We start from the raw sequence: 13,195 nt of genomic DNA, 5'->3' as shown, positions 1-13,195 counted from the left end.
CATACATCATTGACTTATTTGCAATTGACATGAAATTTGTATTTTTGAAGGATTTGGAACACTGAGTTAAATGCTACAGGAATGACATTTATTCAGCAGTGACAGTAGCTTTCTTCCTTGGGACATGCTTGATGCGTGTAACTGTTTATCCCTGGAGTGAGCATGCTCAATGACACACTAACAGGGATGGATGAGGGGATCAACCTGCAACCTTGCAGATATGGTCCACAGGTTCATAATAATGATTTGCATGTAGCTCGGAGTAGTTGGTTGGTCAGCAGTATTTTTTAAACTACACCTTTGTTTTGCAATGAATGCTAGATAGAAGCAGTTAATCACAGTTATACAGAACGTAGACAACAGAGATAGACAAAACACATATACGCATGCACGGACACACACATGCACGCACGCACGCACACAAAGCATTTATTGTCTGTCAAAGGACTCTGGCGGCGTGTGACCCAGCTCCTTCTGTAAATAATTCAACCTCAAAGTTATTCTTCTTACCTCTTACATTAACATTAGTGCTGGTGCACTATAGGAACAGACTGAACAAAATAGGCCAAGGGCTTTCTGCCAAGACAGCAATTATCTGCCACCCCTCAACCTTGTCCTGCAGCCTCACTGCTCCAGGGTGCGCACCGCTGCAGCGCTCTCCACAGGAGTAAGGAGCACCTCCCTGAACCCTCTGATGGGCTTCAGTCAACCTCAGTAATGTATCATGTCATTAATTAACCAGACGAGCATGTTTCTGCAGCATAAATTATTTGACAGACGTACACTTTGTCAGCGAAAGCTGGTGGCGGGGCTTTGCGAGCGGTGAGGATCACGATAAGGAAGACAGTGATGAGGAAGAGAGCGAGGACTGCGCCCATCACAGCTCCGGCCACAGCGATGGAGTTTGACCTCTTCACTTGGGACTGGTCTGCGACAGAGTAGAGAGAGCACAAACACAATAACATCCACATGAGGAAGTTCAACAGACAGAGTCAAACACTGCTGCAAATGATAAGTTTTGGTGTAAACACAGTCAACACAGAATATTTGTTTTCTGACACACTGTCAGAAGTACTTTAAGCAGGCCCGGCCAGTATAATCAGAGATGGCAAAAGTACTCACTTCCCGTACTCAAGTAGAAGTACAGATACTTGTGTTAAACAATACTCTGGTAAAAGTAGAAGTACTGATTTAACTTTAAATTTACTTAAAGTATAAAAGTAAAAGTAGCCTTGCGAATGACAACTATTTTTTATGCAAAGCTACCTGGACCACACAAATGTTACTAGAGTGCAAGCTGAGAAACTTCAGTGGACATGGGAAAAAGGCTCTTTATATGCCATTGCCTACATTTTAAATGGGTGTCTGCCAATAAGCCTAATACATCACATACAGTGCCTTGCGAAAGTATTCGGCCCCCTTGAACGTTTCGACCTTTTGCCACATTTCAGGCCTCAAACATAAAGATATAAAACTGTAATTTTTTGTGAAGAATCAACAACAAGTGGGTCCCAATTATGAAGTGGAACGAAATTCATTGGATATTTCAAACTTTTTTAACAAATAAAAAACTGAAAAAGTGGGCGTGCAAAATTATTCAGCCCCTTTACTTTCAGTGCAGCAAACTCTCTCCAGAAGTTCAGTGAGGATCTCTGAATGATCCAATGTTGACCTAAATGACTAATGATGATAAATAGAATCCAGCTGTGTGTAATCAAGTCTCCGTATAAATGCACCTGCTCTGTGATAGTCTCAGAGGTCCGTGTAAAGCGCAGAGAGCATCATGAAGAACAAGGAACACACCAGGCAGGTCCGAGATACTGTAGTGGAGAAGTTTAAAGCCGGATTTGGATACAAAAAAGATTTCCCAAGCTTTAAACATCCCAAGGAGCACTGTGCGCGATAATATTGAAATGGAAGGAGTATCAGACCACTACAAATCTACGAAGACCCGGCCGTCCCTCTAAACTTTCAGCTCATACAATGAGAAGACTGATCAGAGATGCAGCCAAGAGGCCCATGATCACTCTGGATGAACTGCGGAGATCTACAGCTGAGGTGGGAGACTCTGTCCATAGGACAACAATCAGTCGTATACTGCACAAATCTGGCCTTTATGGAAGAGTGGCAAGAAGAAAGCCATTTCTTAAAGATATCCATAAAAAGTGTCGTTTAAAGTTTGCCAAAAGCCACCTGGGAGACACCCCAAATGTGGAAGAAGGTGCTGTGGTCAGATGAAACCAAAATCGAACTTTTTGGCAACAATGCAAAACGTTATGTTTGGCGTAAAAGCAACACAGCTCATCACCCTGAACACACCATCCCCACTGTCAAACATGGTGGTGGCAGCATCGTGGTTTGGGCCTGCTTTTCTTCAGCAGGGACAGGGAAGATGGTTAAAATTGATGGGAAGATGGATGGAGCCAAATACAGGACCATTCTGGAAGAAAACCTGATGGAGTCTGCAAAAGACCTGAGACTGGGACGGAGATTTGTCTTCCAACAAGACAATGATCCAAAACATAAAGCAAAATCTACAATGGAATGGTTCACAAATAAACATATCCAGGTGTTAGAATGGCCAAGTCAAAGTCCAGACCTGAATCCAATCTAGAATCTGTGGAAAGAACTGAAAACTGCTGTTCACAAACGCTCTCCATCCAACCTCACTGAGCTCGAGCTGTTTTGCAAGGAGGAATTGGCAAAAATGTCAGTCTCTCGATGTGCAAAACTGATAGAGACATACCCCAAGCGACTTACAGCTGTAATCGCAGCAAAAGGTGGCGCTACAAAGTATTAACTTAAGGGGGCTGAATAATTTTGCACGCCCAATATTTCAGTTTTTTATTTGTTTAAAAGGTTTGAAATATCCAATAAATTTCGTTCCACTTCATGATTGTGTCCCACTTGTTGTTGATTCTTCACAAAAAATTACAGTTTTATATCTTTATGTTTGAGGCCTGAAATGTGGCAAAAGGTCGAAAAGTTCAAGGGGGCCGAATACTTTCGCAAGGCACTGTATATGATTATTGTGACAGAGACTGGGACTCCAGGTTAATAAGATTCTGACTGAGTAGCAAGATATGAATTCAACTGTGATTCTGTGAGAATTCACAGATCCAGTTTCTCTTTTTTAATCTTCCCCATAACATTTAAAAGGAATCTACATCAAGCCGCAATGATTTGCCGCTGCTGCCGAATCTGTCGAGTCATCTTGTAGTGGTGCGTCAAGTGCAACGTATATTCCCATCCAATTAGACTGAATCCGGTATTGATGACGCAAAAAAATAATAACGGTAACTCCACTGAAATTATTTGAAACTAAAGTAACGAGCCAATTTTGTGAAAAACGTAAGGAGTAGAAAGTACCGATATTCGTGATAAAAATGTAAGGATTAAAAGTAAAATGTCTGCACAAAAAAAGTTAAAATATCTGAAAAATCTACTTGAGTACAGTAACAAAAGTATTTGTACTTCGTTACTTCCCATCTCTGAGTATAATCCATTTGCAGAACCATAGTGCAACCAGTTTCACACCCCCACCTAGAAGCATGGAGAGTAACAGCAACATCAGTTTGGACTTGAAGTAAAAGCTTCTGCAAGTTTTACACTTACCCTACACAGCAGGCAAGTAATGTTACAGTTGATGTTGTTCATTTTGTAGCTTTGTTTTGAATGTGTGTGTTTCTGAGGCTTGACATTTTTTAAATGTTAAACCTGCAACACGTAAGTTTTCTTAACCAGAGCACTGTTTGTTCTGAGGAGTACAACTGAGTGTCACTATGTGTCTTCTGCCCTCAAGGACTGTCCTCCATGTTGCTCTGGAGAGGAAAGGAGGGGGATGCACGTATGCAGATGCCAAAAGAAAAGGAACATAAAAGCCTCTGAGTAATTGAACTATAAACTTGGTTGTTACTGGAATTATTTAGGTTTCTGTTAGTTAGGTCGACATGTTGTCAACTTGTCTAATAATTATTTTGCAACCTTGCATGAACGTGAGCGTTCGCTATGCCTGGATATATTGGGGTTGATCAGTCAGCTTTCTAATTATTCACTTTACTTTACTCCGTCCATCCATCCATGTCTCTACATGGCCTTTCCTGTCTTTTGTGAGTCGAGTTCTAGTTGCTGTTGTAATGTCTGCTGAATAAGCTTTGTTTGACCATATGCTTGCATGCGCTCCATGTTGTCCACTGAGAGGATTAGGATTAATTGTGATTACGATGCATTAAACCCACGGAGCAGCAAGTTTTGGCCAATCAGCTGTAATGTGTAAAATTGTGATTGTGGGACACTGAAGGAAATGAAGGACAAAAGGTGACAGGGGTGAAAAAAAAAAAAAAAAAAAGCATAGTGTGTAATGGTCAATTCCAGTTGATTTAGCTGTTGAGGTGGAAAAAGAAATCAATAACGTGCTGAGATGAGAATCCTAAATAACAGATCAATTGTGATGCAGATTGAACAAGCTGGGACTTCTGAGCTCACCCTTGAAAGCTACTTCTTCCTTCTTTTTTTTTCCCCCTCCCCCTCTCCCCTCATGCTGTCCTCTAACAGTTAATAACCGTTCGATTAACTTTGATGGTTGCTAAACTATGACAAGAGCCTCTTGAGTTGATCTAAGAGCCTTTAGAAATGCAGTTCATCAAGCTGCCTGCTTTAATGCCTGGTGACAGACATTTTCGCAGACATTCATAATGTGACGAGGAATAAAAAATAAAAAAAAAAGTGCTTTAAACCCACAATGGGTGGAGCACCTCGGGAGCTCAAAAGGTTTATTCATACAGGAGTTCATGTGTGAGAATTAAAGGCTTGAATATATTCATGCATGTTCGGTTTCTGTTTAAAAGGTTTTTCTCCCATTTAAACATTTCATTGGTTCACATATCATTCCATTCTGGAGAGGCTGGGATTAGTGGTGGATCAACTGTCCCCACACTGGGATCTGTCTCCAGTGCAAGGCTCCGTCTGTCTCTCCAACTTTAGCACTTTATCACAAAGACACACAGACACACGCAGGCAGACGCGCACACTGTGAAGCCAGGAAAAGTGCATGCTGGTACTCGGCGAGGTCAGCGTAGCAGACGGGATCATCATGAATTAAACACAGCGCACCTCGGTGGCATGAAGAGAAGTTAAGGGAGCGAGTGATGGCAAGACAACCCCCCGCCCCCATCCTTAAACCTTTACAGCAGGGTCAAGGGTCATGTTGCCCAGACAACAGACCCTGCAGGGAGCAGATTCTGGTGTAATAGCGGAGAAGGAAGGTTAGAGCAGTAGGTGGTCATTTTCCTCTCCGATATCTATCTCAATATTTTCAGCTCAATGCTGGTGACAATTTTATCCCACCTCTGCCAGGGAGTTAATATCAAAGTCTCTCTTACACCAGCGTCAGTGCTGCATCCCTCTACGCTGCCTTAGACGTTTGCGCACTCCTTTGTGTGTTGTGAAAAGTATCCTTGGAAACTGTTGTCTTGCAGGCAAAAAGCAAACCCACTGATCTTCAACACGAGTGTCTCAAACTAATTCAACCACTGCTGGCTGACATCATTACTACTACCGACCTGCTCCTCTTTTGTGAGCTCCACCATGGATTTTTACACTGAGGATGCCCTGTTTCAAGGTCAGAATGACAACAACTGCTGTGACCGTGATAAGATCTACTAACAGAAGGCAGAGGACAGCTGAAAATAAAAAAAAATAAATAAATAAAAAACATTTTTAGGCAAAGTGTGGTCTTGAGGACCTGGAGTCCAAGCTTGACATTGTCAAGGTGACATCAGCGTGATATGTCCTTACAGCCAGAGGAGCTCTCTGTGGTGCAGCGGGGCATAATAGGCCATTTTCAATTCCAGTAGCTAATTTTCTTTTTCTGGCTCTGCCTTTCACAGCAGCACAGTTAAACTCTCAGCTTCATGCAGCCTCCCCCCCGCATCTATCTCCCTCTGCTTTCTGTGACCAGGTAGAGCTTGTAGAAAGACAGCCTCCATCAGGAACTCCTATGAGCTTGTTGCCATGGGGACAGTCAATGGGCTGGTGAGTGGGGACTTTGGGCCAGACATAAACACTCAGCGTTTAATTTTACCAGCTGGTAGACAACGGGAGAAAGACACAGGGGGTGGTGGTGGGAAATTCACAAAGGAGACAAGCTGTAGGGGAGAGCGAGGGCCTTTCTGCCCTGAAACAAAGCAAACTCGGACTGGTGAAGAGGGCGCAGAGAGAGCAGAGGAGGTGCTGGGTCTCCCCTCACAGTGGAAATGCCAGTGGAGAGCAACAGCTCAATATTACAGCATTCTTGGCTACTAAAGAGTAATGAAGATACGGTGAAGTGAGGAATTACATCATGTGCGGCATCCCACATGTGCGCACTGGGTTGGGGTGGCGGGAGGGGGGTTATGCAGCATTAGGGAGCTAGAGATGATGTCATTTATAGTAGCACAAAGAGACAGAGTGAGCAGTGTGAGTAATGGCAAGCTCAAAAAACCTCCAGAGGAAATAACTCACAGGTGCTAAGGTGCTTTATTGAACTATTGAAGTATCTCAAAAAGATTGACAAAATAATGCTTCACTGTTGTCACCGACATAAATATTTTTTTTTCCCCCTTCCAGAAACTTACATTTTCTTCTGTTTATATACAAAAAAAACAACACATGACCACAAGGTGCTTTTCATTGACAATGTGAGACTAAAGTTAATTCTTCAGCTCTTTGAACAACAGTGATTCTACAGAAACCATAAACCCCTGACAGATACAGTACTTGTGAACTGCTCTAACTAATTCCACATCAACATTCATTCAAGCTTTGTCTTTTTGTGTGTGTGTGTTTTAATGCATCTAGGTTTGCAAATACAGTATACTGAGTCATTAACGGTTATGATAACGGGCAGAAAAGTTATGTATAATATGGCACAACGAGTCCTCCTGACACAGTATGGAGAAAACAAAAAAAAGAGGCAACAAATAAATCTCACAGAGCAACAAAACAGGTTCTTAGATCCATAAGTAAACAATGAAAAACACTAAAATTTCTTCTATGTATCTAAGGCACTAGTTGTATTTCTCAACCCAAAGTGAAGGACATTGCTGAAGGTAAATATATTGATGACTGATCTTTATACAAAATGTCACAGTACAAAAGAACTTCATTAATCCAGGATGCAAACTGACGAGTCAAGCAAAAATTTTATATTGATTAGTGGAATTTCCGTCTTAGTGCATAGAAGCAAACACAAGAAGGGGTTAGTCTGCCGTGCTTCCTGTTATTCTCTGCATTTATGTTAAAGTGACCAGAAAGGCAGAAAGAATAGGCATCAGCAGAACGCCCAGCACCAAAACATTAGTTTTAATTCAGCAATCTAAATGAGGTTTTCTGGTTCACAAATTGCCACCTGTACACTTCAGTTTGGGCACTCCCATTAAAAGGGTCGGCTCACCCAAATGACTAAGAAACACGTTTTGACTTGCATGAAGCGGTATGAAATAATGCAGATAGTTTTAGATTAACCCAGGTTTGTCAAATTTACACAGATTTCATTACATCCACTTCAATACAATAAAAGGTGGATGGAAATTTTGTTTGTTTGTGGAGCTCAAGACATTGACATATTGCATTAAAGAAATTTTCCAGAAACACTGTTGTGGTTTCTTTGGGTGATGTTTTTCATTGATATTAAATTATACCAAAGAAAGAGTGTGTTCTGAAGAATATCCAGAGTGTATTAGGCAACAGATACCAAAACTTTCTGTACACCACTAGTGGTAATTGGGGAATTATGTTAATGTAATTGCGAGTGAACTAAAACTTAAGGTACTTATTAAAATGGTGTACTGCACATCATTTGAAACAACAGTTGAAACAACACAAACTGCAGTATGGGGGTCATTTTCTCTGCTTGCAAGTTAACAGTGGCACATTATCAAATCTCACTATGAGAATTGCAGCCTATTCACTGCACAAAATTCACACTCCGACAAAAAAGTAGTGAGGGTTCATAAGCTATATAACTAATTCCCATTTTGACGACTGTTACTGTAATATTAAAGTGGCCTAAAGCATCTTTTCACTTCTATTTCAGGCTACAAGACCCTGTATACAACAGTGATACATTTTATATAAGCTTATAATCAGTTGTTAGATAGTCCGCAATACTTATGTGCGACTGTCATCATATTTATACATACAAGTTCAAATATTTGGCATCTTGCAGCAAATATTGTATATGTGACCATACTACTAAAGTTGGCATATAATCACAAACACTGGTGTACATGAAAGAAATTGGTAGATCTCCTCCATGCTGTTTGGTGTATTTTATCACCTACAAAAACTGAAATTCATCTTTAAATCTAAAGTACCTTTATCCAACACCTGAACTATTGGGGCCGCAGCCCAATGACACAGATATGTAAATTCCTCAGTTCAATCACAGTACTTGGTAAGTCCTGCAACGTTTGAGAGTCTTGATTAGCAATCAAATTTAAGATTTAATTGTAAACCCAGCCAGAAATTCATTTGAAAAAAAAAGGTGTTTTATAGATATTCAAAAGGAAAATTATGAATGAACGCTTTAATGATCAGTGCAACAAAATATTGTCTGTCTCATCTGACGAGTAAGCACTGCGCTGTGGCTTTGATAACCACTGGCGACAGTGACAGCACATCCATCACAGATGACCTGATTTATCTACATAATGTATTATTTCATAATACTGGTAGTTATAATAAATGCTTAAAAAATTTAAAAAAAATAAAAGACAACAACTGGTGAACATGATTAGTGTGCAGTTTCACACGTGGATATGCAACAATAAGCCTTAATGCCTCAGATTGTGACACAGCCATGTCTTTTTCTACAGATTACTCAAAGTAGTCAAATTAGTACATTGTGTGTACTGGCTTCACTTTTGAATGAGTTCTTTGTATAACAAAATACTGTGACTAGGAGACCAGCGTATGGTGGCTGCCATACAGTAGCCCGCTTTCAACAAGTCCCTGCTGATAGCACTCTTGAATTTCCAAGAGTTCTGGGTTAGTGCTAGAGTGCAAACTCTCAAACACATCCGTTACCATCTGGTAGACAACAGTAGAATGTGTTTGTGGCTACATCAAGAGGACACCCAACTTGAAACACTTCCCAAAAATCAATAAATCACACAAATGTTAACAGAAGTAATATTATTCCAGCTTATCCAACTTGCAGACTTTTGTAGCAAATTTGCATATTGAGGCTTGACTCTTTGATAAACCCAGTCTGGTGATACATTGCTGGTGCCTCACTCATACAGACATCCCTTCTTGTCCTCTTGTCGTCCTCCTTCCCTCCCTCCCTCCCTCCCTCCTGGAAACAAAAGATGAGCTAAGGTCTTACAGCAGAAATGCTCTGAAGGTTCCCACTCTAAGCCAGTAAGTGTTAAAGAACATTAGGATGTTGGCGGTCAAGTCCTCAAGCGCACAAGTCTCCCATCATTGTAAGTTACATAACAGGTATACATTTTTAGTAGAAAACAAATGATGTGGTTGTCCATTATAAAGTTTTGCAAAAGGCAGTGCAACACATTTTATGACTATGAATCAGTGTAGAGAGATCATCAGTCATGAAGTTATTCTGACTTCTAAGTGGGATAATTCATTTTTTAAATTAGCCTACATGCCTCTACTGTGTCCTACTGATATTTGGAAAAAAGGACCGGCAACCCTCTGAATTTAATGGATTTACGTTCCGTCAACGGGTTTGTACCATTCTTGAATACCAGCCCCTCATACTGAGAGGTCAGAGGTCTTTTAAACAAAATCAGTGTAGGCCATAACACATACAAATACAATGTCAGCAAGTGTCACATAGCCTGAGAAGGCTGATTCGGTAGAAACAAAAAAAGCTTTCTTCTACAACAACCATATGTGATCTGTGAGCCTCCAGCGCTTCAACTCAACTGAAAGACATTAGTGATGCTAAATACATTGGCAGTCTATGTAGTAAGGCAGAGACAGCACATACATGAACTTTAGTTAGTCTCCACACGCACACACACACACACACACACACACACACACACACACACACACACACACACACACACACACACACACACACACACACACACACACACACACACACACACACACACACACACACACACACACACACACACACACACACACACACACACACACACACACACACACTTCTGTAGGCATGTAGATGTTGACTGCCAAAAGTGGCTGTGCAGTCCACAGTCTGTCTATATCGAGAACAGAAACATCATGTCTCAAGTATCAACCAGGACGCTTGAACAAAACTAGGGAACTACAGAGTTGAGATTAGTAGAAGTGTGCATGTGCGTACAAAAGAGAAATGATGCGTTTGTTCCTAATTTGATATATGAAACCTTCTGATTTCTGTCGTATCTCTGCTCCGGGAGGACCAGGTAGCTTGTCAAACGTACCACTCCCTACGTGAGATGACAGACCCGTCTTTGTGAGAGACATAGTCCCCCTCGGGCCCGCTATCGTAGCAGTCATCTGAGAGGTAGGGGGAGCCGTTTCCCTGTGGTTTAGGTGAATGAGGGTATCTAGCATGTCTGGCCTGCTGTGGACTAGAATACTGTGCGTGTTCACAATGGTGATTCTGCTGATGGCTGTGGTGACTGCTCTCCCTCATTGCCCTCGTGTAGCCATTAGAGGGATACTCCTCGCCGTTGAAGTTGCTAAGGTGACGACGGTCACGCTCAAGTTTGAGCTGGCGGTCGCCCCACTCCTCTCGGTCGTGGTCCTGATGGTGCGAGCTGCTGCCAGCTTTGGTAGGGTGGAGCTCATGCTGCGTGGGGGCTTTCTGGAGGTCATTGGGGCCCAGGTACTGCTTGGTGTAGTAGTTGCCGTGGAAGGTTTGCTGTTTCCGTAGGTAACACACGCCAACCAGAGACAGCAGCAGTAGCAGGAACAAGGCCCCGCCCACGGCCCCACCCACTATGGAACCAAGATTACTCTCAGGTAGGGCTTCAAGTGTGGGGGAGCTGAGAAGAACATGTCCCTTATCATCGACTAAGGTGGATGAGGCAGAGCCAGTTAGGACAGGAGCAGTAATGGTGGAAGGCATGGTGGGAGGATCTAATGGAGGGAAGGAGTGTGAGAGGGGAGTAGAGGGTGGAGGGGAGAGATGAGCAGAGAATGTCATTGCCAACTACATCAGCATTTTACTAAGTAGCGATAGACTGACTAAAACATCAACTAAACTACCACACATACTAAACTATGGAGCACATACTTGCAGCAGCCTCAGCTTTGCATTGCCAATTCCTCAAAGCTTAAGGTTGCAGTTTTCATTTATTAAATAATGATTTGTAAGTAAAACACATCTACTTGGTATAATGGGCTGACATAATGGACATATTAGATGATGGGCAATTGAGAAAGTATGTCATTAGTAGGGTCTAAACAGAGCTTCCATTAAAATAAAGACCACAATTACAAAATACTGCACTACATCCCCGGCAAGGTTTTATTTATTTATTTTTTTTTTTTTTTAAATTGTCACTTCACCATAGTAGTATCCAATATTCTCTCAAGACAAATCCCACTAGTCACAGTTCAGTAATTACAGATGAAATGGCTCAAATAAGTAATCACTTCCCATTTAAAATCTTTACAAAATGTATATATATTCTCTGGTCAAAGCAGGCCACGTTGTCATCAGTTCAATGACTTAACAATTACCATATAATACAAATATTTTACAGACTGTTCTGCATTTTCATTTGTGTTTCTTGCTAACAAAATCTTATTCGAGTACAGTTTTATGAAGCACCATTTTACAGTCAGTTTTCTTTACTTGGCATGGATATACTTGAAAGACAAATATATCTCTGGAAATGTTTAGGCCGAGGAAGGGCAAACAAAAGCTACTGAAGAAATCAAAGACTACTTAATGGAGTATATTGTACACAAGTAACAGAAACAAAAAAGGAACTTGAATGAATGAATGAATGAATGGATTTCTGGGTAACTACAACAGGAACATGGAGGGAACAACCAAAAAATGCTTTGATTGAAATTCTACAGTACTCCTACAGTCTGTGCGTTTGCTGTTGGCTTCTCTGCTATTATAATCACTTACAGTATTGTAGATGAAGGCTACAGTTTTTCCGACCTACAGAGGCTTCAAACAGCAGCTAGTTGCTAGTCGTCTAGCTTTTACTGAAGCCTGGTTACAGAGGCACAATTCTTGTTCATTTCGAACTGGTATTTTAGGAGAGTATTCGCTTGGTGGCATGCCATATTTACGATTACTTGGCTCAGTAGGGGACTTTGCCTCACCCAGTATGTTAATTTAGTTTCAAGTGTATTGTAGCAACGGCCAGGGATGTTTTTAAACACCACCACCTGTAAGACTTAATGAGCGCAGCTTTGTAACAGGTGAGTAATTCCTTTCTTGCTTTGTTGTCAGAGGAGTTTTAGGCTGTTTTTACTTAACTCCCTTAAAGTCCCTGATTTCTGCGACTGTCAGGTAAATAACTTCCAATATAAATCAAATTAATAATTGTTGGGTGACTAAAACCCCCTTAAGCAAGAGTTTCTCAACCTTGTGGCCAGGATCCTGGGGTCACAGTATGCAGAGACTTATAGGAGATTAAGACTGTGTACAAATAAAAAGAAAATTGGTTTAAAATATATATTTTTATATTTATTTATATCTACACATTGGGTGACCAAGAGACTTAAAAACCCTTCTCTCACAACAGTCGTGATTAATATTACCTTTGTGAAAGTCACTGCAGTTTAGTTGGCTTTTTCTTTAGGCTGGACACATTAAACAACTACCTTAAAAACCAGTGGCTTAAACGAAAAGCTTAAAGATTTAAAAACCTATTATGAAAGTATAATGATGCACTGCCACTATTTCACCATGCCATCATTAGTACCCCAAACTTGAACTGGAATAGGGAGAGGTCCACAAAACAGAAAAGCCAAAAGCCATAATCAGACCGAGCTAAAGTAATGGAAAGAATCCGAGTCTAAAAGCTTTAAATGGTGCTGCAAAATTGCTCTGCCACTTTAAACTCTGTGCCAGGCCAGATGTGAGGGAAAAGATTCACATCGGAGAGATGACGTGAACCCGAAGGTTTGTAGGCTCTATGTATATGAATCGTACAACTCCATGCATAGGCAGTGAACGGACACATGTGAGCACACCAACAGCAAC

General features: G+C 41.2%; 1 protein-coding gene across 2 annotated transcripts in view; it reads right to left on the bottom strand.

The window, feature by feature from the left end:
- nectin3b (nectin cell adhesion molecule 3b) overlaps positions 1-13,195 on the bottom strand; it is a 28,010-nt gene that overhangs the window by 2,720 nt on the left and 12,095 nt on the right. Inside the window, exon 6 of one of the 2 annotated variants that reach the window (XM_039777244.1) lies at positions 784-928. In XM_039777244.1, coding sequence (XP_039633178.1) covers positions 784-928 — 145 coding nt within the window. Of the gene's footprint in view, positions 1-783; positions 929-6,497; positions 11,104-13,195 lie in introns of those variants that run through there. The other variant, XM_039777243.1, reaches the window with a different exon arrangement.

The sequence above is a fragment of the Perca fluviatilis genome, chromosome 16 (assembly GCF_010015445.1).
Source record: "Perca fluviatilis chromosome 16, GENO_Pfluv_1.0, whole genome shotgun sequence".
Lineage (NCBI taxonomy): Eukaryota > Metazoa > Chordata > Actinopteri > Perciformes > Percidae > Perca > Perca fluviatilis.
Note: the sequence above shows the minus strand (reverse complement) of the source record. Positions and strands in the feature narration are given on the sequence as shown.